This window comes from Pelobates fuscus, chromosome 1 (assembly GCF_036172605.1).
Source record: "Pelobates fuscus isolate aPelFus1 chromosome 1, aPelFus1.pri, whole genome shotgun sequence".
Classification (NCBI taxonomy): domain Eukaryota; kingdom Metazoa; phylum Chordata; class Amphibia; order Anura; family Pelobatidae; genus Pelobates; species Pelobates fuscus.
The window spans coordinates 123,712,879-123,740,305 of record NC_086317.1 but is presented as its reverse complement, the minus strand read 5'-3'; the positions used below and the strand labels follow the sequence as shown (position 1 = coordinate 123,740,305).

At 39.2% G+C, this 27,427-nt stretch overlaps 1 protein-coding gene across 1 annotated transcript in view; it reads left to right on the top strand.

The window, feature by feature from the left end:
* The window catches only part of SH3KBP1 (SH3 domain containing kinase binding protein 1), a 404,964-nt gene that overhangs the window by 195,763 nt on the left and 181,774 nt on the right, over positions 1 to 27,427 (top strand). The window contains exon 4 of the mRNA XM_063450212.1: positions 23,989 to 24,095. Coding sequence (XP_063306282.1) covers positions 23,989 to 24,095 — 107 coding nt within the window. The remainder of the gene's footprint in view (positions 1 to 23,988; positions 24,096 to 27,427) is intronic.

The window sequence follows — 27,427 nt, the reverse complement described above, 5'->3', positions numbered from 1 at the left end:
GAGTGTTTTCCAAAACCATACAAATTGTATCGAAAGAATAGTGAGAGGAAGTAATAACTGTGCTACCCCCTACAAACCCAGAGTGATGGCTGCATTATTGCTTGCTCTAAGAGGAGGCTTGTATTGAGCATTCATCTCCTAAAGCAGTTAGGAGATAAATGCTCTATTCAGTGTGTATAGACATATTACCGTATAAACTAAAGTGAAACTGTCTTGTCAGGTTCCGTTTACGGAATCATGTGATATTGTCAAAAGGTTAATTATTGACATAGTCTACAGCTAAAATATGGCTAGATTACAATCTGTGTCATATTTATAGTTATGTGTTAATCTTTAAATCTACAAACAAATATAGTAATGCCTTACATCTGTCAACTTCGCTATAAGGAGTTTAACCCCTTAAGGACACATGACATGTGTGACATGTCATGATTCCCTTTTATTCCAGAAATGTGGTCCTTAAGGGGTTTAAACTGATTTAAGGTAATTATTAACTGCTTTTTTATAAACTCACATTTAGCAAATTTTCCTAAAAAAAGTTCACTTCAGGCACCATAAATCGTAACCGCAATGATGTGTGCAGTCTTACCTTAAGGGGTTAAACCTTTAAGGAACAGTTTAACCCAAAATGTTGCAAGTCAGCTCCTGTTTGCTCACCCTAGCTACTTCCTTCAATCAGAAAGCCTTGGACTGGGCACTACTGACAGCATCAGCTCATTCTCTCAGTTTATCATTAAGTTTCCATTCAGAAAGCTTACAGGACTATTCACTAAAGGGAGAATTCCATGTGGATGTCAAGGCTAGAGTAGCTGAATGGAAAGAATAGATGACTTGGCCATTTTGACCTTAAATTTGAAATTCACTTAGCATTTACCTTTAGAAATGCTTTCCTACGGACTGTTTGAGTGCACTCTTGCCGCGCATGCGCATTCCGCTCCACTTCAGCGCCACGGGAGGGGGACCCTGAGGGTGAGGGTCCCCCAAGGATGACATAGTGTCAGGAAAACGGGTTTGCTTTCCTGACACTATAGTGATCCTTTAACCTTGTTACACCCCCCCCCGACTGTCAGTCTTATAACTGCTCCCAACTACTTCCTGGTTTGGTTAGCTCAGTGGTGCTAAACTCAAGAGGAATGTAATTGCTCAGAGCACCTGCCTTGCAAAACCTTCTCATCGAGCTGCATTGGGAAGTCTGTGATTGGACAGCCACTGAAAGTCTGGGCTGGTTTGGTAGGGAGGGCTTGTAAAGGCTGCAGACAAGAGAACTGCAGGTATTGCAAGCTGTTTTTAGATATAACTATCAATGAAAGAAAGTATAATTAAATACATGCATGCTTTCATTGGGGGTATATCTACTAAACAGTGATTTAAAATGTATTTGGGCAGTGGAGTTACCCTTTAAGGACATGTGAAAGGCTTGATGAAGCTCAGTACACATCATTAAAATGATCCAGTGTTTATTAAGTTATTAGCCAATGATGAATAACCAATCAAGATGAGTTACTATATCACGATTGAACAATGAGTATTAGTTACTACTATATAATGGATTATAACACCTGGTAATGCATACTAATGCATAATGTATTAATACTTCAATTTGTTTCCTGTGCACATTGTACTTTCAGAACGCCCTGTGGTTTTTCCACGTTTTGCTCATAAGCTGCAATACTCACCATCCTAATATTCTACCTCTGTGACAGTGGCTCCATAATGTTCCATTAATCACCAGAAACTGAAAGTTATAAAACAAATAAAAAAGTAAAAGATATTCTTTCAGATAAAATATATGCATTATGTGTAAGGACTCGTGGTCATATTTGCTTGGCCGTGTACTTTCGTTCCTGCTGTCTATTATTATTATTATTATTATTACTATTAGAATAGCTCGAAATATTGCAAATTAATCAGACACTTTACAACATGTTGCCAGCTTTAGAATTTCTGAAAATTGGTATTGCTTAAGTGTTTAGATCATGTGAAGCGGTCTCCTAAATAGGAATGTGCTGCGGTGAGATTTATGATGGTCGACATCTAAATAATGACATTTACTTGCCAGGGGGCAGTTTAAATCGACTGTGTGTCAGCATAAAGTAGTGGGTGTAGAATGTATTGGCCCAATTCTGCGGTGACCTTACAATGCAGTGGAGGGCGGCTATGTGAATACATTGCAGGATCGTAATTAGCAGTTACCATACATATGAAATCATTTTAGCTTTGCATTTTACAGAAAGCTTTATTTAATTGACGTTTCAATTAGCTGTAGGTGTTATTCCATGACTGCTCCTTCACAGGTTTTAAGCATCTTTGAATTACTTGTTTGGAAAGACTAACTTAGATGTGAATAAAATAAGTATCTATAAAAGAGAATGATACAAAATTATTATTATTATTATATTTATATAGCGCCAACAAATTCCACAGCGCTTTACAATGGGTGGACTAACAAACATGTAGTTGTAACCAGACAAGTTGGACACACAGAAAAAAAGAGGTTGAGGGCCCTGCTCAATGAGCTTACATGCTAGAAGGAGTGGGGTATAGTGACACAAAAGGTAAGGGAAGTATTAGGGAAGTAGATTGATAAATTATCTGTGTTGTCTGGGATATAAGTGGAGGGGTATAATATAGAGCCATTGGTAATACAGGTTATAGAGTCTGGGAATTAACGTTTTGCTAGCCGAATATTATAAGTTCAATATAATGTTATTTTGGTTATTCAACAATTAATTAAATTGCAAAAATTATATATATTTTTGGTTTGGTCTCCAGTTTTACTGAAACCTCTGTTTGTCGAGTCACATCACAGTATTCCAAGACCCTCATTTATCCCAGATTCTGTGAGACAGTTTTGACTTCAGGACACTGTTCCCCGCGCATTCCAGATTTGTTCTTTTGGAGACCCCACAGAAATGTCCCCAATAAATCATTTTGTTGTTTTTAATACACTTTCACATGTTTGTTTTCCTGTATATACCTGGGAAAACTGAAAGCATTGGTATTGAGTTCTGTTTGGAGCTTTTTAAAGATCTTATATTATTTATGGTTAAAGGAACACTCCAATAACCATAACCACTACTGCAAGCTATAGTAATCAGATTGCCGGAAGTGCCCCCAGGGTCCTAAATTGTAGGTGGTCAAATTATTCTAAAATGGTTTTACTTCATGACTTGGGTTCTCCCAGCATTATTCCTTATCTCCACTACAACTGAGAGAGCACCGGATGCTCTTGCTAAGAAGTTTCCGTTAGCCTGCACTGCAGGGCTTAGTTCATGAAAGCTATCTCAATGGCCTAGAGCAGGCTTCCTCAAACTCCGGCCCTCCATGGGTGTTGTAGTTCAGCAACATCAGGAGGACTGAAGTTTGGGGAAGCCTGTCCTAGAGCATCATCTGTGTGGCATTTTCATTTAATACCAATTTAATTTACCACTTCACTATCCCATAATCCAATATACCATAATTCTCAGAGAAACAGTGCCCTGATGATGTCATGGTCAAGCAGCTTCCTGTTGAGTAATGTGGGAATAAAAGAGCTTGGATGGATATCTAGCATGTAAGCTCATTGAGCAGGACCATCAACCCCTCTGTTCCTGTGCGTCCATTTGTCTGGTTACAATTACGTGTCGGTTAGTCCACCCATTGTACAGCGCTAGAGAATTTGTTGGCGCTATATAAATAATAAAATAATAATAAAATTTTTTTTTTAGAGATATACAGTTGCAAGAAAAAGTATGTGAACCCTTTGGAATGATATGAATGTCTGCACAAATTGGTCATACAATGTGATCTGATCATCATCTAAGTCACAACAATAGACAATCACAATCTGCTTAAACTAATAACACACAAAGAAGTAAATGTTGCCATGTTTTTATTGAACACACCATGTAAACATTCACAGTGCAGGTGGAAAAAGTATGTGAACCCCTAGACTAATGACATCTCCAAGAGCTAATTGGAGTGAGATGTCAGCCAACTGGAGTCCAATCAATGAGATGATATTGGAGGTGTGGGTTACAGCTGCCCTGCCCTATAAAAAAAACACACCAGTTCTGGGTTTGCATTTCACAAGAAGCATTGCCTAATGTGAATGATGCCTCGCACAAAAGAGCTCTCAGAAGACCTACGATTAAGAATTGTTGACTTGCATAAAGCTGGAAAGGGTTATTAAAGTATCTCCAAAAGCCTTGCTGTTCATCAGTCCACGGTAAGACAAATTGTCTATAAATGGAGAAAGTTCAGCACTGCTGCTACTCTCCAAGGAGTGGCCGTCCTGTAAAGATGACTGCTCAATGAGGTGAAGAAGAATCCTAGAGTGTCAGCTAAAGACTTAGAAAAGTCACTGGCAAATGCTAACATCCCTGTTAGCGAATCTACAATACGTAAAACACTAAACAAGAATGGATTTCATGGGAGGATCCCACAGAGGAAGCCACTGCTGTCCAAACAAAACATTGCTGCACGTTTACAGTTTGCACAAGAGCACCTGGATGTTCCACAGCAGTACTGGCAAAATATTCTGCGGACAGATGAAACCAAAGTTGAGTTGTTTGGAAGAAACACACAACACTATGTGTGGCGAAAAAGAGGCACAGCACACCAACATCAAAACCTCATCCCAACTGTGAAGTATGGTGGTGGGGGCATCATGGTTTGGGGCTGTTTTGCTGCGTCAGGGCCTGGACGGATTGCTATCATCGAAGGAAAAACGAATTACCAAGTTTATCAAGACATTTTGCAGGAGAACCTAAGGCCATCTGTCTACCAGCTGAAGCTCAACAGAAGATGGGTGTTGCAACAGGACAATGACCCAAAGCATAGAAGTAAATCAACAACAGAATGGCTTAAACAGAAGAAATTACGCCTTCTGAAGTGGCCCAGTCAGAGTCCTGACCTCAACCCGATTGAGATGCTGTGGCATGACCTCAAGAAAGCGATTCACACCAGACATCCCAAGAATATTGCTGAAATGAAACAGTTCTGTAAAGAGGAATGGTCAATAATTACTCCTAACCGTTGTGCACGTCTGATCTGCAACTACAGGAAACGTTTGGTTGAAGTTATTGCTGCCAAAGGAGGTTCAACCAGTTATTAAATCCAAGGGGTCACATACTTTTTCCACCTGCACTGTGAATTTTTACATGGTGTGTTCAATAAAAACATGGCAACATTTCATTCTTTGTGTGTTATTAGTTTAAGCAGACTGTGATTGTCTATTGTTGTGACTTAGATGATGATCAGATCACATTTTATGACCAATTTGTGCAGAAATCCATATCATTCCAAAGGGTTCACATACTTTTTCTTGCAACTGTATATATAGAGAGCATAAAGGAAAATAAATGAAATCATTTTGTGAGGGAGAAATATTTTTAGAACCCTGCAACAATGGGTATTGCCAGACAACAAAATACATGTTATTTCCTGCAGATAGCTCAGCATTAATTTTAAAAAGGCCGACATTATTATGTCTGGCTGGTGGTAGTCAATCAACTGTCTTAGTCATAGAAAACAAATTTCTTAAATGTAAAGTTCTAGTGGAAGACTAGTAATTCCACGGCTGATTGATCTAGAAGCAACAAGCGGAGGAAACAAGCGAGATGATCTACAAGAAAATCCAATTTCAAAACAGAATACTGTATGTTTCATAATTACTTGTGTTGCCTGGTATGTTCGATGTGAATATGGTGAAAGCACGCAGTTTATTACATTGAAATATTATTCAATAGAGCAAAAATGTTAATTAAAGCAAGAAAAAAATTGCTCATTCTGCTATAGATGTAGGCAGGCATGCAATAAAAAAAAAATAGACATTAAAGAATTACTCCACTGATTTGAAGTGGTGATGGTGTCTGGAGTCTGTTGGACAGTATTTCGCACAGTATGTTGATCCCAGTCTGGTCCACCAGTTTGTGCACAAACAAACCCACACAGTACTAAATTATCAAAGGACCTATCTGCTGCCTTTGACACTGTTGACCATGTTCTCCTTTTCCAAACTCTTCAATCACTCGGTCTCTGTGACACTGTCCTCTCTTGGTTTTCCTCCTTTCTCTCCCAAAGCTCATTCAGTGTCTCCTTTTCTAACGATACCTCCTCCCATTGTCCTGTCTCTGTTGGAGTCCCCCAAGGCTCTGTACTTGGTCCCCTTCTATTTTCTCTTTATACTGCCTCTTGGCAAATGTTTTCCTCTTGTGTCGCTCCTTTCACACCTTTCCCCTCTGTCAGTCCTTACTTTGGCTTCCTGTATCCTATAGGAGTCAATTCAAGGTACTAATCCAGCCCTATAAAGCACTCACCAATTTTAGCCCTTCCTATAGTGCTTCACTGATCAGTAGGTATACCCCTTCTCAATCTCTCTGCTATGCCCATGACCGTCTCCTGCCTGCTGCTTGCACTCATACGACCAACTCACGCTTGCAGAACTTCTCGCGGGTGGCTCCTTTCCTTTGGAATAGCCATCAGACTCTCCCCTATTCTTCAATCGTTTCTAAAATGCCTAAAAAAAACAAAACATCTCTATAGGAAAGCTTATGGCCTCCCAGAGTAACCTCTACCTCACATACCTGTCCCTTGCTCTCCTAAAGAGCAGCACTCTATTCTCTCCTCCAGCTCTGCTTCACTCCACCTTGTTCGACTGCTATCTCCGGTCCTGTTGTGTTTTATACCCCACCTCCACCTTGTGTATCTGTGTGTCAGTGTGTGTATCTTTGTACCAGTGTTGTATCTGCGTGCCTGTGTGTGCATGTGTCAGTGTGATAGTGTGTATCTGTGTGTCCAGTTGTGTATGTCTCCTCTTGTTGTGATAGTTTCTGAGTTATAGAATACTCAATTTTTTTAGTTCCAATGTGTTCGAATCTAAATCATTTTTTAATGATAAGATAGATTATCTAGGAATTCTAATTATAGATAAAATTGTAGAAGAAAAGTATAAGAAACATTTATCATTATTTAAAGAACATTTTCAAAATTGGAAAGGGCTAGAAATCTCCTGGATGGGACGTATGAATACAGTCTCGGCATACGTAATACCAAAATGTATCTACTTGTGTTGATCCATCAATAAGAGTAGCACGCTCAATACTCCATCAATTAAAAATTATTTTGTGAAATTAATTTGGGGGAATAAAATACCCAGAGTTTCATACAATATACTCACTAAAAGAGTGAATAAATGTGGAACAAATCCTCCTGACATAATAGATTTACATGATTGTACCATGCTTACTCACTTTTTGAAATGGAAAATATAGAAACAAAAAGTAATACTCAATTTAAATTAGCTTGGATTGGTTCTGAACATTATAAACATTTTTCATTATCAAATAAAATTGTAAATGAAACAATTACCACTCTTAAATGATTTAAAAATAAATTGGGCATTTGTAATGAATTAATTCCCTCTGCAGACTGCACCAATTGAAGTTATTACATTCTATATTGGTGATATAGACTTATCAAAATGGATAGAATATAATATCCAAAATATAACCCAGATTGCTCTCTTGGGAGAAATTAAATCATATATAGATATTCAAATTCAATTCGGATTGCCCAATTAAGAATGGTACAATTATGTTAGAATAAGACACTTATTTAATACCTTAGATATCAAAGAACACCCAGCATTTAAAAATGTAATTAATAAACATTATTAAAAAAAAAAAAAACAAATTTCTAAAGTAATACATATGGGTAAAGTAATACATATTGGGTTTATGATGATCATGGATAAACCCAATTCCATCAAAAAATGGGAAAGCGATAGAAACAAATCATTCACAATGGAAACATGGGGAGATAGATTTATTGAGATCAGGAAGATCAATCAAAGCCTTAATATACAAGAGACCTTTTTTTAAAATTGCTCACTGATGGTATATCACTCCATATAGAATCAAACCATTGAAAAATAGTTACTCAGATAAATGCTGGAGATGTTCTAAAGAAATAGATACACTATATCATATGTGGTGGAAATGTGAAGAAAAAAAAGAGATAATAGAAAGATCTCTAGTATATTTTTAAAATTAGGACTACATCAGGCAATACTATTCCCCCAGACATTCGTATTCCATTTGGATTTTCCAAATTGCAATTATGAACAAAAATATTAATTATTCATATTTTTATGGCAATCAAACTTACATTAGCCAGAAACTGGAAAAACACCAGTATGGCCAGGAAGAGCAATCACATATTATTTATTAATACGGCCAGTAATAAATAACCAGATTAGATTCCAACAACAGATGGAAGAAGGTTTCTATCGAAAGTCAGATAAGATATCAATACACAAAAAAGTATGGAGACTGTGGGATAATATCCTATAAATTAACTGTAATTATATACCCTGAGCATAAAACAAAAAAAAATTAGATAGAAAAGGTGATAAGTAAACTCTTCACCTATTCTAAAATCGCATATATATTAAACTCTTATTTCTACCTGAATAATTGTTATATTATAATTCTCTCTGAACCTAATCATGTTAAAGGTGAAATGGGCCAAAACGTATTATATTATGTTATTGATATGAGGAATGAATGAGGTTTATTATATATTTATGTTGGAATACCGCACTGTTTATATTCCATGAACATAAGTAAATGTATGTCTATGTATATGGAAAACAAAATTTTCAATAAAGACAAAGAAATAAAAAAAAGTTGTGTATGTGCCGGTGTTTGTATGTGCCGGTTTGTGTATCTGTTTGTCAAGGTGTGTGTATCTGTGTTTGTGTGTATATGACTGTGTATGTGTCAGTGTGTTTCTGTTTGTTAATCTATAAGTATGTATGTGACAGTACATGTACAGACATCCCAGCAATCAAACAGCAACACAACACACACTCCTGCAAACACAAACATGACATAAAAAGACACCCCTGAACTCTTAAATTATATAGAAACACTCAAACACCAAAACTACACACAAATGTACATCCACATTTAAATTCCAACACTACATCCAAATACACCTCTGCATGCAGATACTAACATTCCATACTAACACATCCTTGTATTAAAACAATAAAAGATTACATACAAAACCAACTCTACACACAAAAACACACCTGCTCCTAAGTACTGCAATCTGTTTACTATCTGTAGAAATGAGTGTGTATATATAGTAAAAAAAAAAAAAAGGCAACATTTGCTAATTGAAAGGTTTACGCAACAGCGCAAAATGTTTTTTTTCGGGGGGGGGGGAGAGGGGAGGGGGTGCCCTGATGTTGATACACTATGTCAAAGGGTTCCACAGGAAAAATGAATGTACACATAGATGCTAAATGAGTAGATAATCTTTATATCAATTGGATAGCTTACAAGGAGAAACTTACATTATTCAAAGTCACAGCAAACACTTGGCTCCAGTGGTTTAGGTGACAGGACATTATAGTGGCGGTGAATAGCATGGTGGCATTATAGTGGTGCTTATAATGATGAGCATCACCACAGGGCCGCGTCCTTTATTGTAATAATTATCATCTATGATGTTTGGTAGATTGAAGATTATTTCCCCCCCTATTTATCTGTGTTCCTTTAAATATCTTCTGATCTCCTATAGATAGAAGTTTCATAAAGGCTGTGGTAAGTATTGTTTTATCAACAACTACCTTCTATTATGAATCACATCTGGAACAATCCTGTTATAATCCCTAAAATGGAATTCTACAGTCAGTATCCCATTTGCAAAAGAGATTTAAGATAATTACGCTTTACAGACCAGATTTCCTGAGTGATTTGTTTTCTTTTTGTAGATATGCCCAGTAAATTCAATAATTAGATCAGACAAGCTTCCAGGAAAAAAAACAGCAGCAGTGCTCATTTAGCTGGTAAAAGGAACACTTTCTCAGCAAAATATGTTATATGCTTTATAAATGTATAGCATCTATATAGTATAACAGCTATTTTGAAGAAAACTCTATCTGTTTCATTAAAAGAAGACTCATAGCACTATAGCCACTACAGTGATCTGTACTGGATATGGTCCAAGGGTGCCCTTGAACATCCAAATGTAAGTAGTCCTACCATTTGCTAACGGTTTGAATTTTTACTTGGGGTCCACCAGGCACTGCTCCCTTCACCCTGGTCCTCTTACTAGAAGCGTTTGTTAGGTCTCCTGAGCTATTGCCAATAGGAGTGTCAGCTGATTGCTCTCAACCAGTGAGCTAAGTCCTGCACTGCCGGTCGGAACTCAGAGCTGAGAACTTCCACCTTTCATTCAGGTATAACGAGTAGCACCTGCAGACCAAAGGCAAGAAGTCAAACAGTTCTAAAATGGTTTGACTATTTACAATCGGAGAAGGGGAGGTGCAAAGGGTCTGGTGGCACCATAGCCACTAAAGTACAATGTAGTGGTAAGTTGTTTTACATAGTAATCTCTTGGTGAAAAAATTACTTGAGAGCATCAAGTTCAACATTTAAAACTCATTCCTTTATGCAGTTGATGGGGAAAAAAAGACAAAATGTAGCGATTTTCAATTATGCCACAAAAGGGAAAAATCCTTCTTGACTCAATAATGGCAACCAGATTATTCGAATATCCATGCATATTCTGTTTTCACAAAAACATCTAGGCCTTTTAAAAAAAATGGATATCTATAGAATCTAATAAGACAAGCTCTTTAGGTAGAGATTTTCACATCTTTATTGTTCTTACTGTAAAGAGCCCGCTCCTCTGCGGTAAGGGAAAACATCTTTCTTCCATTCCTTGTAGGTGACCTCTTGTCTCTTGTATATTCCTGCTAATGAACAGGTTAACATATAGCTATTTGTAGTGACTCGGTAAATATTCGTACAGTGCTATCATGCCTACTTTGAGATACCTTTTTTCAAAAGAAAACAAATTACATTTTTCTACCCTTTATTTATAACTATTTTTTTTCAAAAAAATGTAGCTCGACTCTGCACTTTTTCTTGTTTTCTAGTTCTTCTTTAAAACTGGTGCCCAAAATGGCACCGAATATTCCAGGTGGGGTCATACCATTGATTTATAAAAAGGCGCAAGTGGCTGTCCATAAGTTATTATGCTTTGCCACATCCCAAATGTATTTTGTTTGTGTTTGTCAACAAAACTGGTTTGTGATTAAGGGGTTTGGGTAATGGGTACCCTCAGCTTTACCCTTCTATTTTGTAATCCTGGCATAGACTTTTTAAAATGAATAAAAAGGCTCCTTTCGGTATCTTGACCATGTGCTAATTTTGATAGGTTCTTTCACTCCCATGTGATAGAAGTACCTTGTCTGTTTATTAAAGCCCTTCAGCTATATTCTATTTTAATAGACTAAATCTATCTACTGTGCTCTAGATATACTGGAAGTGTAGGGGATGCATAGACTTTTAACTGAAATGATATGCCTATTCTCTATACTGATTGATATATGTGAAGATTAAGCCTTCTTATGGTCAGGTCATTGTCTCTGTGATCCTTTTCAAACATGTTCTGTTGACTTATACTTAAATCACATTTCTGCATAAATATAGATTGTCCGGTTTATTCACTAAAGTCCAAATAACACGTAGGACGAAAGAAGGACCTAGTGACAGTTTGTTTTATTATTTTATATTCAGTTTTTAGCCTTACATTTGATCCTGTTCTGGGAGAATCTGCAGCTATCCCTGTGGACAAGTTGGATATTGATGGGCTTACCTTTGACTTTTATCTTAAGATAGAAAAGCTCCACCAAAACTATATGTTTTGCCTATTTATCATCTACCTTTGTGAGTGCAACGTATGGTTCCACTTTACCTGGTGTTCCCACTCACTTACACTATTGTAGTTTTTTGTATTTTATATTGCAGATTATTTATGATATATTTTATGATTTGAGAAGTCTTCAAGGAATCTTCTTTATATTTCTGCAAATTATTGGGTAATTTATACCTTTACCACTGGTGTTGTTTTTACTGAGTTTTATAGATATGTTTTCCCAGCGGGCAAATAGTTAAAAACCCTCAGTGGCGTGCAGGTTCATTATGTGGCGCCTAGCCAGTGCCACATTAATAAAGTAAATACAGAAATGAATAATAAATAAAATAGCCTATGGTGGTCAAAAAGACTTCCATATTACTATAATTGAGGTATTGTATCTCCATATGCTTCCCCTGTTCCATGCGGTAGGTGGGGGCATATGTACTAAAACCAACCAACTGGGCAGCCATTATGAAATAACATAGTCCCTTGCTTTGTGTGGGGGCTACTTTACATATTAAGGGGGAAACCTATTGTCCACTCCCCTGACATTCACGCTAAAGCGGTTGGACCTATTGTCTCCTCCCATGGCCCACTCATCCAAATGAGTTACCGAGTCCAACCGAATCCTGAGTGCATTTGGCTTTTATATGTCTTTGAATTGCTAATGCGGTCGGATTTTGGTCATTTTCACAGGATTTTGTCGATTCGGACAAAATCTGGTGTTTAGTAAATAACCCTGTGTGTTTGTTTTTTTGTTTTTTGAAAAATTATAGTGGTTTTATTTTTTTATTTACATTTTATGTGAGACTATCATGGCACATCCAAAAAACAGTGTTAATGTCCAGGATGCCATTTAAGTACATCACTATCAAAGTAAAACTAAAAAGATTGCAATCTTTATTTTCCCTGGACTTAGGGGTTTAATTTGCACTAGGCTGCCACCAAATCATGTTTCATCCTCTATGTTGCATACTACAGCTTCATCGCTGGGTCACAAGGAGTAATCTCTTGCATCTTGGGAGAAGATGTCAGCCATCCATAATTGATGGATGATGCCAATGAGCTTAGGCATTAGAAAGTCAATATTTTTTTTAATGTAGGTTAAACTAGCAAACGTTGGAAAAATCTCCACCTCAGTTGAGTCGGAAATGTAATTAGTTTGGTTTAAAAATGTTCTCCTTTGCTGCAAATCATTGTTTAGTGAATGTCTCCGCTCCCTCCTGTTCTTATTTAGGTGGTAGTGTGTATTAGATTTTCTACCAAACAGTTTGCAACCCATTGATCTGCAGAGCCGCGGTTCGTCTCGCGAATCTGTTTTCCTACAATGTTGAAAGCACAGCAGAAATGTGAAAAATTGGGAAGACTGCAGGATAGAACGTTTTGTCAGCAAGAAAAATCTCTAATTTTGATTTTAGAGAATGTGAGCATTTTCTGCCAGTAGTGTCGTTCTTTTTTACATTCATCATTCAGTCAATGAATTATAGGCGTGAAATGTGCGTGTGCAGGCTACCTATGAGCCATTAAAATGATTTAAAAAAGGATAGATATTATTTAATTGCCATGTGGACTGTGCTTCAGCTGCCAGGAAGCAACGTCAGCATTGTATTCTTGCGCATGCACAGTAGTACTACACTGAGATCTATGGAACATCCTGCAAGGCTGCAAAATCCTCCATAGAAATAGCCTTTCTCATCTCAGCCATTACTGGTAATGGCTGAGGGCTTGACTAAAGGTAGCTTCGCCTTTTGTCACGCATAGGAAATATAATATTTCCCTATTTTGTCAAAGTATTTAATTTGTGTGTGTTTTTCATAAAGATTTTAGGCCTTGTAGTGACAGAGCTGCTTTAAATAAGAGCCTACCTCCTATTTAGGAGGACCAGTCTCTATTAGTGGCTCTTTCTTACCAGAAAGTCCCTATTTTCTAGGAGCTCCATCTTCTTAGTGTGTCTCCATGTATAACAGAGCTCCACAGCAATAATACTCACAGTAATGTGTCTTTAACCCCTTAAGGACACATGACATGTGTGACATGTCATGATTCCCTTTTATTCCAGAAGATTGGTCCTTAAGGGGTTAAACTGCAGTAAGCGTGTTTAGAAATGTGTCTGTGTAAACAGGATACATTGTTCTTGTATTAAATTAGACTTTTAGGAGCATAAATGGTTATTAGTAAGTCACCTAAAATTTCTCAGGATAGATACGCCCCTGACCACACCCCACTCACACCTCTAAAATGAAAGGGACCCTCTTTGTCAATTTGAAATGTTGGGAGGTATGTGGATAAACAATAGATAAATCATGGTTTAAAATGTGCAGTCCTGTGCTATGAGCCACACCTTAACAGATAAGCACCACTGCAAACCATAGCATCATATTTCTACTTACCAAGAATACATTGTATTTCGTCAAATGCTAGTGGTGAGTGGAGATTTTGAGCCCTGGATAAACAATAGTTATGGTCTCAATGACCATAGACCTTGGAGATTGGAGAATTCATTAAAGGAACACTCCAAGTTCCAGGGGAGGGCTGGCAGCCTTTGGCCTGGGGGGCAAATCCAGTCAAGTGGCCCATTGCACCAAGAGGAGAGTAAAAACACCTTTACCATGTGATTGAAAGGGAGGGCGGGGGGAGCAGTCACCTAAACAGACACTCAATGACAAGCACACACACACTTGCTGATTTGGCGCACACTAAAAAACACAAACTCACTGACAGGCACACGCACACACTCACTGACAGGCACACACACACAGAAAGACACACTGTTACAGGCATACTGACTCAGACAGACAGACATACTGACACACACACACACAGGCATACTGGCTGACATACACACACATTCTGGCACACACAGAGACATACTTGCACGCACACACAGACATACTGGCGCACACACACACACAGACATAGTGACACACACATACACTCAAACTTTACACTTTTAAAACCAGTAGACAGTGGCTGAGTAAAGGGACAGGGCTGTAGTGGGGGGGGGGGGGGGGGGGGCAGGGGCTGTAGTGGAGGGTATAAACTGTAATTGGGGGTTTAGGAAATGTAGGGGGGGATAGGGGCTTAAGTAGGTTGATGGCTACAATTTGGGAAAGGGGTTGTGGTGTGGGTGATATGGGTTGCAATTGGGGGAAGAGCAGCTGTAGTGGGGATGTTATGGGGCTGTAGTGGGAGGCATGGGGCTGAGAAAGTGGGCAGGAGCTGAGAGGGGGGGGAAAAGAGCAGGGAAAGGGTGGGACAGAGCCTTACTAAGGGACCAGAGCCTGACTAAGGGACAGGGGATGGCTGAGGAGGGGGACATGGATTGAGGAGGGGGACATGGGCTGAGGAGGGGGACAGGGGCTGAAGAGGGGGACAGGGGCTGAGGAGGGGGGGCAGGGCTGAGGAGGGGGACATGGGCTGAGGAGGGGGACATGGGCTGAGGAGGGGGACATGGGCTGAGGAGGGGGACAGGGGCTGAAGAGGGGGACAGGGGCTGAGGAGGGGGGGCAGGGCTGAGGAGGGGGCAGGGCCGAGGAAGGGACAGGGGCGAGGAGGGGACAGGGGCTGAGGAGGGGGGCAGGGCTGAGGAGGGGGGAAGAGAGGGGGCAGGGCTGAGGAGGGGGGCAGGGCTGAGGAGGGGGGCAGGGCTGAGGAGGGGGGGCAGGGCTGAGGAGGGGGGAAGAGAGGGGGCAGGGCTGAGGAGGGGGCAGGGCTGAGGAGGGGGCAGGGGCTGAGAAGGGGGGCAGGGCTGAGGAGGGGGGAAGAGAGGGGGCAGGGCTGAGGAGGGGGGAGGCGGGGTAGGGCTAAGGAGGGGGGGAGGTGGGGTTGAGGAGGGGGGAAGGGGGGCAGGGCTGAGGAGGGGAATAAAAAAACTAAAGTGTATTTCCCCCTCCCTGAGTCTTACCTTAGGCCAGGGAGGGGTGGGCAGCAGCCAGCATACAGTGAAGCATACAGTCAGTGAAGTCTGGAGCCTGCAGTCAGTGGAGTCGGCCGGCCTCTCCTGATGATGTCAGGAGGAGGGGGCGTGGCTTCCTCTGCTCTTCTCCCAGACTCCCCAGCGGTCCTGGGAGAAGAGCAGTGAAAGTCACGCCCCCTCCTCCTGACATCATCAGGAGAGGCCGGCCGACTCCACTGACTGCAGGCTACAGGAAGAGTGATTTAACTTGAAAAATCTGAGTCCTCAGCCAGATTTTCCTTTTTTTTCTGGATGTGGGCAGCCCTGGCCCCTGGGTTTAGGGCGCCTGGGGGGCAATTGCCACCCTGCCCCCCTTCCCAGCCCGCCCCTGACTCCAACACCGATAAATATATTTCTTGATAATGTTCGTTTTCTGTTCCCTAAAAGTTATTGGGCACATTTTTTTTTTAATAAGATTTTTATTGGTCACTGTGCATGAAACGGAAACAATTGCGGGGTATTTAAGCAGTCACAGTTAAAGAGTTTTTCATAGATTACATTTGCAATCAGAGCAGGGCTAAGTAAGCATATAACATGAAGGTGAACAAGGACGCTAACGTCCGCAATCCAATTACATAGCATATTGTACAAATTAAGTGCTCTTATATATTTGAAAGTGGTGCCACGTTCCGGTAAACCAGGTACTCTTAACCAAATTGCTGTCCGACTAATTCCCTACTTATTAGGTTAATCCATAATAGGGGTGTCCTCGGTATTGGGCACATTATTTACATAAATTGTATTTTACTAAACTGGATTTCTTTTTCATTTGGGCCATTTTGCTTGCTGGAAGAATCTCCACATAGCTTCTGATTTGGTGCTTCAGAAGTGGAAAGCACTCAGTTGCAATTAGTTATTAGTTAGTTATTCTTTATAATTAACACTGCACTTTTAATTACTTAGCACTTTATAGTTAGTAGTGGCGTAAAACAAGCAATAATAAGACTGGTTATTTAACTACACAGATGTCTTACAAAGCCTTATTTCTTAAACATGTAAATCTATTTCTTTTAATTTTTTACACTGTGAGAAAACGCTGCAGAGGGATTTATGGGATAATACTGCTGGATGTTTCTTCTATGTTTTCCCCAATTCCTCTTGGACGTAGTGAAACTAGAAGATGCATCAAAGTTTCAGAATGCTCCCAGTTCTCTATCTGGGCATATTTGGGGCTAAGAGTATTACTTTTACCTGGAACTATCAAAAATGAACTTCCCATACCTTCTAACATACTTTGATGTATTGCACTTTGGAAGCCATTTAGATGATTGTTTAGGTACTTCTTCAAGTCTGCAAATTACTGGATTTCATAATGCATCATTTGTTGAGTGTTTGCAGCACTTGTAGCAGCCGGTAATGTGCTGCTTTACTGGATACTCTGCAACCATTGTTTAGTGATTTTATTCTCATTGATGTCATAAGGAGAAACCTGGGAGAGAATAAAACCCATATCTTTTAAATTTCTTGCACACTAAAATCTCCCCGACCACTTCTGTTCTGGGTGCAGCGTCCCTGTCCTTTTAACCCTGCACTGTAACACATTGCACTTTTATTAACGTAAAAATCGGTCACGTGACACGGAAGCATGTAGGAAAGCATTGGATACATAAGTACAACTTTTATTTTATAAAATTTTTTGCAAACATGCGGAGGGACCTATATATAACCAGGGACAGGGGTACCGGATAGGTTTGTGTTCCTAACTCCATAGTGTTCCTTAAGGCAGGAATTTCCATCACTACTTGGAATTGCAAAATGCAGTAACATAGTACAACATACAAAAATACATTTTTCCTAATAGTTCCTATTTAAGAGTAGCATATTGTGGCCTTCAGCAGAGTTTCAGAACAAGCTCATTCTAAACTTTCTGTTTAGACATAAGAGGCACTCATGAGTCATTTCATATTTTCTCAGCAAGGCGTGCATTTTTTTTACATTTTATTTTCTTGCCTTCAAAAAAGCAGCAAGCGGCCAGCACATACTGTAATTATTAATTACATCTGCTCTAAAAACAGGCAATTTCCATCAAGGAAATTGGCTCAGTGATGAATAAATATTTTGCTCATTCTCACTAATTCAATATAAAGCTGCCTCTGCCAGTTTGTGAGTTTGCTGTTTTTAAAACAACACTACTCGTAACATTGGATTTAAAAAAAAACAAAAAAACAACACTATAGGATTCTGAATAACCAGTATCTATTTGCTATCTATTTGTACCTAAAACATTGTCTAAATGAATATACCCGAGGCCAGATTAACATAGTGGTTATTGCAATGGCAGCTCCAGGCCTGTGCTTAGAAATAAGCCCAAAACAGCCTCAATTTAAATACCACCATGACCACTTCAAGCCACGGATTGGAGTAACTCTTTAATTTTGGGAGAAAGTATATACATGTGATTTTGACAGTGATCTAGTGTAGCCTCTATGACAAAAGTTATCCACATTATTATTATTATTATTATTACTTTATTATGTATATAGTGCCAGCAAATTCCGTAGCGCTGTACAATGGGTGGACTAACAGTCATGTAATTGTAACCAGAGAAATGGACGCAGAAGAACAGAGGGGTTGAGGGCCCTGCTCAATGAGCTTACATGCTAGAGGGAGTGGGGTACAGTGACACAATGGGTATAAATAGGGGTAATGAAATAGGTTGCTAGAAAAATAATCACTGATAACTTAGTAGGTTATTTTTAACAGTTGCAGGAGAGGAGTCACTGGGGGGAAGGGGAGGGTGAAAACCCGGACCAGTTTAAATGATATGCTTTCCTGAAGAAGTGTGTTTTCAAAGATTTTTTGAAGGAGTGGAGATTGGGTGAAAGTCTAACAGAGAAGGGGAGGGAGTTCCACAGAAAAGGTGCAGCCCTGGAGAAGTCTTGGAGGCGAGCATCAGATGTGGGAGTACGGACAGAGGATAGGCATAGGTCTTCGGCAGAGCGCAGGGGCCTCGACGGGACATATTTGTGTATTAGGGAGGATAGGTAGGTTGGAGCAGCATTATGTAGGGACTTGTAAGCAAGCACCAGAATCTTAAATTGAGCCCTATATCTAACTAGAAGCCAATGTAGTGACTGACAGAGGGGGGAGGCGTGGACAGGAAAATGAGCCTCGGCGCCACATTCATTATAGATTGCAGCTGTGCAATCTGGGAACACATAAGACCACTGAGAAGGGGATTGCAGTGATCAAGGCAAGAAAGAACAATAGAATGGACCATAGAATGGTAAATAAGGGCGGATGCAAGCTATGTTTTTGAGATGGAAGTGGCAGGATTTGGCGATCGACTGACATGAGGGGTGAAGAAGAGGTCGGAGTCAAAGAGAACACCTAGGCAGTGAGTCTGCGAGGTAGAGGTGATGGTGATGACGTTGACTTGAAGGGAGACAAACACGGGAGTAGCAACACGTGAGGGAGGAAAGACCAGAAGTTCTGTTTTGGACAGGTTGAGTTTAAGGAAGTAAGCAGCCATCCAGTTTGAAATCGCAGAGAGGCATTCAGATTCACAAGTCAAGATGGGCGGAGACAGATCAGGAGAGGACAGGCAGATTTGTGTGTCATCTGCATATAAATGATAATGGAAGCAGAAGGAGCTGATCAGTTTACCAAGGGAGGCAGTATAGATAGAGAACAGTAGGTGACCAAGGACAGAATCTTGGGGAACGCCAACAGAGAGGGGTTGGGGAGAAGAGGCAGAGCCAGAGCCAGAGAAAGAAACACTGAAAAAGCATTGGGAGAGGTAGGTGAAGCACCAGGAGAGAGCAGTATCCTGTACACCGAGATTACGGAGAATGAGAAGAAGCTGTTAATGATCAACAGTGTCAAAGGCAGCAGAAAGATCAAGGAGAATTAGGATAGAGTAATGGCCGCGAGATTTAGCAGCAATTAAATCGTTGGATACTTTGGTCACAGCTAGTAATAAAAATAATAATAATAACTTTTTATTAAGGCAGTTTTTACTTGACACTTGTGATGTATTGGTTAATTGGGATATTAGAAATTACAATTATTTTTAGCTGACTAGACCATATAATCCTGGGTAACAAATAGTAATAGGCAATAAAAGTTATGTTCACTGCACTGCCCTCTGAAAACAAGAACATCTGGTCACTTTGCTATGCAACGTCAGTCACCAAGGACCTGGGTTAGTGCCAAAATGCCCACCACCAGGAAACAGGTATATTACATGCCTGAAGTCTCCCATCCTTCTGGCAGTATTACATAAAGGCATTCAAATTAAAAACAGGTAAAACATAACTATCCACTGCAGAAAAAAAAAGTGTCTCAGCTTCATGTGATATGCAAAGAAAAGACACCCGAAACCTGAATCAATGTTAGTGCTGTAACCACAATTCACACCTCTACGCAAGAAACCGTTTTGTTTCTAATTTGCTAAACCACTAAAGTGAAATATGTGACAGTATTTTGCATTAAATGGTTTCTTTCCTTAAATCAATTTTTTGCAGCTGAGAAATCTCAAGCCTTCAGGTATTATATTGTTAGCCATAGATACATGGCAGACCAGTATATCATACATTGCCCTACAGGTCGTACTGGCTGAATTTTGAGGCATTTAAAAATGGCAAATGTATGCTAATGGCTCTCATTGTTCAAATTTTGTCTTCACTCTGCATATGTCCAGAGACCTATACATTGACCGCAAAGTATTTTGTAACCAGGATAACTACATGGTCAATATCAACATGCTTTGCTCAGTTATTTTCCTTTGTATAAAATAAAACAGGTGGTCAGTGATTACCCAACCCACAGCGGGACTATATCACAATTGTATAGTATGCTCTAGACATCCTTCTCAGTGGCAAACTTATATAATCTACCTTATTTTTTAACCTCGTTCTGTCAATGTGTACTGATGAACCCTGTTCCGAATGTCTTCCTGCAACTATGTACTGTTTTTTTGGCTGTCCAAAAATAAAGTATTAAAAGAAAAAGTCAAATGTATGGTCCTTGCAGAAACTGCAGATTTAAAGTAAACTAAGGAAATCGAACATTTGATGGGGTATGGTATTGGAAGAGAGAGTGGTGTGATTTCTGTACCCAGAATAATATTTTTTTCTAAATCTAGAAAATACTAAGGGGTAAATAACAATCTCTTATAATAATTATGGACCTGTTAAAGACTACTGAAATGCCATTATCAGACCTCGAAACTGTCCTGATGTCAGTGCCTTTTTTCCTTTATTCAAAATGATCATTACTTAGAAAATTATGCATAAGGAAATGTAGGTGCTACTTTTTCTTATGTATAACCTGCAAGTTAAAAACTTTGCCATTTGTTGTTTGTTATCTTTGTCCTTTGTCAACTTTGCCATTGGCTGGCTAATTAGTATTTATTTCCCTCTGAGTCTCAGTTCTCTGTGTTGACACTCATAGGACCCTGAGAGTCAACACAGTGCTGTAACCCATCGGAGGTCCTCAACAGGCACACTAGGAAGGGTAGAATAGGAGAGTTCATGTAGACGCCATCTTGGTGACCCTAAGATGGTAGCACCGGTAATGAAGACCCGCTGCAGCAGCACAGCATGGATATAGGTAAGTAGCACTGGTTCAAGGGCACACAATTATCATTTGGGATTTTTTGGGAAGCCATATAAAAGCTGTGGGAAGGACAGTGAATATAGTGACAGTCATTCTTTCAAATGCATTTAATTTAATTACCACAAAGCACTATTTTGCAGCAGAGACATGATAAGTCAAACAGATAAACACCAGCAGAGAGGCTACACCGGAAATCAATACAGATTGTCAAACAGGCACCTGCAGTTTGAAGGGTCTGGCTGAAATGTTAACATGATATAAAGACTGATAATGAGTTTTTCTATTGCATTTCTTAGAATTAGATTTATTATATATAATTACCAGGTTACATCATGCTATTTCTGAGGAACATACTGAGAAAGTCTCTAGCTTTCACCCTTTCTGTTGTTATTGATATGACACTGTGAAGTGTCCAGGCCATTCTTATAGATAGGGCATAGTATGAGTTCGTGGAGGTTGAGTCCATTGGGCCTGGTGCTGACAATTATGATGGGCCTAATTACAGAATCGACAGAAAACACTAAAACAGTCATACCTACCAAGCGTCATGTATCTGCTGGAGGGAAACTCACAGGATATAGCTATTAGAAAATCAAAAATCCCTATGGTAATCTCTGGCTTTCATCTTTCAAGTAAATCCATACCCCCTAACAGCAGTGTCTGGTGAAGCAGGATTTCGGTGGGCGGGGTAAAAGAGTAGGCCACTGATGTGAATCACGTAACCAGAATCGCTCAAAGGGACAAACATGCCAAAAAGGGGGGAGGTGTTTGCACAAAGAATTAGATGGTCAGCATGGCGTGAATGCACGTCAGATTGCCTGCCAATCATGCAGGTTGGCCAACTAAAAGCATACTACGCAGACAGCACCCTGAGTTTGGCATAAATGCGTCCAATGATGCGCTCGCTCCACACTTTCTAAGGACTGTCCCCTAGCACTTGTTGGTCCACTCCTCTCACTTTCTTACTAGCAGGCAGAAGCTCCTGGTATATAGTCTGGGACAGAGAAAAAGTGTATGTAGTGAGTGTAGAAGAAAGGGATCATACCACAGTGTTAGAGAGACTGAAGAAGCAAGAGCATTTGCATAGTGCGCAAAGTCAGCTTTACCTTAACTAATTTAATTGTCAGCAAGTCCCCACCAGTTTTGTTCCCCTACATCCCTCTTAGGTTTACATACTTAAGCAAGAGTTATTTAAAAAGAATATTAAATATATATATATATATATATATATATATGTTTAACCCCTTAAGGACACATGACATGTGTGACATGTCATGATTCCCTTTTATTCCAGAAGTTTGGTCCTTAAGGGGTTAAATCAATAGGCAATGCAGCTCTATCAGCCCCTATGTTAATCCGAACCTGTCTGTACTGTACTGTGTGTTAATTTGGTCCATGTGTGCTCGACTAAAGAAGCAGCTTAGTCATTGGCTAAATAATAAAAATAATCATAATAATAATAAATAATTACGCCCATATCTAGCATTCTGATACTATCCACAAGTAAAGGAGGCGTCATGGACACATCCACAGGGCGTCTGGAGTGTGAAGTCATTGCATAAATGATGCAATCACACAAATGTACAATGCGCGTGACATCTTCAAGCTGAAGTAAGAGTAGAGGAGGCGTAGAAACGTGACAAGACTATAAAGCCTCAACATCCAGCCAAGCACTCCTAAAAACCTCCCACAAGGGGAGGAGTAAAGGGAGAGTATGCTCATTCCCCAACATTACATATTGATAACCAAAGCCTTTCACTGTATATCAGAAAAATATACCACCAACCAATGCCAGTCACAAAAGAAAAAAAGAAACAAAAAAGCACAAAGCAATTAACAAAGATAAAGCACACAAGACCCAAAATGACACAAAGTATGTAGAATGTTAGACTAAGTGTATATAAGATATAAACTGTGTCCCCCGAAAATACGACATATCCCTGAAAATAAGCCCTAGCTTATTTTCAGTGGATGCTCATAATATAACTCCTACCCAGAATATAAGCCCTAGTCGCTAGTTCGCTAATCTATGTTCAAGTTTCTCTGAACATAGATTTGCAGGATTCTATTCGCGAGTAAGCTGATCTATGTTCGGGGGAACTCCCCGAACGTAGACCTGCTTTCTAGCACATGCTTGCTACTGTTTTTATTTTACTGAAATAAGACATCCCCTGAAAATAAGCCCTAGTGCGTAGTGGCAAAAATAAATATAAGACCCGGTCTTATTGTCGGGGAAAGACGGTAGTTAAAACAATATGATAGCATTGGCTAGGGATCACAAAAGTTTATATCAACATCAAATAGACAGAGAATATCAGGTTTATATAAACAATACACTTATCAGGTTTGTCCAAAATGTATGCACCTATTATCAAAGCAACAAAGAATACACAATTAAAGATTAATACAATTCCTAATAAAAATATATGTAAAAATATCACCATGTCCACGATTAATAATTAAAAATAATACATCTATGTAATTCGAACGAATATGCTATGATTTAGTGAAAAATATTTCACAAAAGTGCAAACAAATTATATGGAATGTCCCAACTGTAGCACATGGTATGTTTGCACCCATATTTGGCTCGAGTGAATTGAATGCAGTTCTTATTGACTTATAATCGAACTTTCCTTACTCATAGATTTCGGACTAGAAATTTCTCTTATTAGATTACTTGCATGTATTTTTCAGGGTAGCACAGCAACAAGATGAAAGCATTTATTAGCCATACCTTCTAAAAAGCTAACCTGTCTGGTTCTTTAACATTTAAGGTGAACGGACCAGGCGGAGGAGGTGCCAGGTTGCATTTAGCTATATGCCGCAGAATGAAGACGAACTTGAACTCAAAGTGGGAGAAATCATTGAAGTCCTTGGAGAGGTAAGTGACCGTAGCTTCGTATCATATTATTTGAAAGACGGTGTAATCTCCTACACAAATGGAAACACGTTATTACACATCCTGTTATTCTCATTGTATACTTTAGTTATTTTGTTATCTATCAGATGTAGACAATAACCATGATCATTCTTATAATCACTCATTTGGAATTGTGATTTTGCCTTAGGTATCAACCTGTAGCTCTTATATATGTTGGAATACTGCCCCATCTCAGGCTACTAGAGATCTCCTCCAATTAATGCTAATCCTGCCTCATATTTGCTTTTTGCTTTCCCACCATACATTTCCTACTCTTAATTAAAGTTCACTTATTCACTATTCTAATTGTCATCAAGAGATCCTCTTTCATTCTTGATGTTCATAATTATTACGAGATATGAGAGGATGACTCTTGGCTGAGCACTCTGGATATGACCCCAATTGCGGTCCTATATATTAACATCACAATGACATAATCTCGTAGAATAATAATAACTCAATTATCACATTGCTGAAAATGCTATAAACCTAGTGGGAGCTCAATAAGTACTCTTTTATATTTTGGTCCATTAGTAAAGCTTAACAAAACTCTGTAAAACTGTTCGGTTTCTTAGTTACAAACATTATGAAGTGATAATGCAATAGAAAAGCTATTGTGAACTTTGAGACAGTCTGTGTTGAATAATGCACATTCCGTCTCACACTTCTCTAACCTGGAGGACCAGATTCACGTGTTGATTTGTTTTTAAAGCTATAGATCGCTGGACATGGAAGAAATAGATACTTACCCATTGGCATGAGGGCTTCGGGTTATCGACCTGTGTAGTTAAAGAGGCACTTCCTTAGTTTAGACGTTTACAGCTAGTTGTGCTGTTTTTTTTTTTTCTTCTTTTTCTTCTTTTGCTTTGTAAGCACACCATTTCTGCCCACTCTTTTCCTTTCTGTGTGATGCAACGAGTTAGGTTTCTCAGAATTGTAGTTCTACACCATAACGCATAAACGTTGAACTGTAAGTTATAGGCAGTCTAGTAAGCATCACTATTGGTTTGGTAGCAAACACTGTACAGCATTGCGTTTTGCATCAAATGTAAGTATAATCTGTTATTGTTTTTTATTATTGTAAAAAAAAATTAATGCATATCTTGATACATACTGCAATAAAATAATAAGTTAAGCCCGGGCTATATGTTTCCTGAAGCCAATAAACCTCCAAAGATAGAAGATTAGTTACTTATACTATAGTCCTGGTGGAAATAATTCTGTTAGGCTTTAAGATATCTTTGTTCCATAACAAAACTCATGAAAGTTTACATATTTTCTTTATGCTGTTTGCTCAATGTTTTGACAAGGTTTTAGTGGTAACATTTCAATTTTTGGAATTATAAAAGGTATTTTTTTTTTTTTTATCTCTCTCCCTTTTTTAAAATCTGCAAATGTATAGATAGAAATGTAATTTTCTTTTGTAATGCCAATTATGCACTGTAGGTGTATTGTGATTTCTCAGAATTAAATTTATTTTCTATTTTAATGAGAGGGCAATGCCCGTGTAGGCGTTCATGTAAAGTTTTGTCGTTGTGTGGGTTTGTAACATTTGCACAGATGCCTTTTATTGGTGGGATATAAGTTAAATACAAAAAGCAGATAAATGTTTCCATTTATAATTAACATGACATTTAATGAGCTTATGAATCAGAATAGATTTTCTATGTATATAAATCTCAATAGATCTCCTACATCCTATGCCACTGGTTGTAGCACTACCTCATGCACTGAGCCGAGACTTGTTCTCTCAATTACACAGTACTACACAGTAACATAAAGCAGAACAGCAACAATGAAGGCAGCAAGGGGCACACGTTCTACTGAAACAGCGCCTACGGTGTTTGACTCATATGGTTAAGATGGTGGGATGGATAAACGCTATGGGGGAAAGCTGGAGAGAGGCATTAGTCATGCGTTTTGGAAGGGATGGGGAGAAATCAAAGAAGTGATTATGTTAAGACAGCAGAGTAGAGAAGCACAATTAGATGCAATGGAGAGATATTGAAACTAAGATGAAGATACACATCGTAGAATGTAAAAGGAGTAGGACAGTGTTAGGGCAATTGAGAGAGGCATGGTGAGGGAATAATCAAATGGAAGACATGGAAAGATGTAGACAGATGTTGTGGGTGTAGATTGAAAGAGACACTCTGGGGATAATGGAGAAAGACACTTTGTGTGCATGGAAGTCAGAGAAAGGTGCTAAGGGGATGTAGAGACCTCTGGGGGCAGAGATGGAGGGAGACAATATGGTGTATATATTGAGGAAGTAGGGGAAGATGCACAGACACCTGGAGATAGGATCTCTACTTGGTGGCTTTTCCAAAGTGGCAAGATAATTGTTGAAATAATAAAAATGAAATACCTTTTTTCAGTATTGAATGAGTAAAACTGCTGACATTGTTTCTCTATAGGTAGGGCTAAACTGTGAATTTCCATGGACTGATTCATTGATAATGAATGATGGCTGCCTGAAGATGTTGTTAACTGCAGCTGAGTATGTGTAGAATTTAGGGCGATTGTTTAAAATGATCAGTCTCCTCCTTGAATTAATTTGTGAAGTGACCCATTTAGTTTGACAATATACCTGGCTCCTGCAAGACACCAGCTTCTGCCCCCCTGCTGCCAGAATCCCTGGCACTGAACAAATTGACTGAGAGCATTCAGCCTCATGCCATGAGTGGAGTTTATGGCAATGGGTGCCTGACAGGACCCAGGTAAGTTGTAGTATTGTCCTTTGATAATTTGACTATATTCTCTGGGAGGGCATATGGGCACTTCTGACATCATAGCCAATATGGCAGGCTATAGTGTTTATGGCACTGGGAATATTCCTTTAATATGTTTCTGTGAACACCCCTGTTTAACTAACTACTATTTAACTACTAATCTCACGTATTGTGTTTCGGTGATAAAAACATGAGTTTAATAGCTTTACTTAATATGTAGTCTATGCATGTGACATCACAAGCTTATTTATTTTTCCCAGCTCAGTGAAGCTGTTATAGAGTCAGGAGTTTCTTACCTTTTTTTCCCAACTGTTTTACCCTGAAGTTGGTCCCCTAGTGGCCATCATCTCTGCCTCCTAACTTTCTTCTTCACCCGCCATAGTGTGAGAAAGTTTTGCTTGACAAAAGGCTTGAAGGTAAGATAGAGCCCATACACTCCTGTCTCCTAACAACTTCACTAAAGTTTTTTTGGGGGGGTTGAATGTTCGATATCAAATACTTAAAAAAAAAAAAAAAATACTAATTTTCAAACCAGTAGGAGTTAAATCCAGTAAATTCATG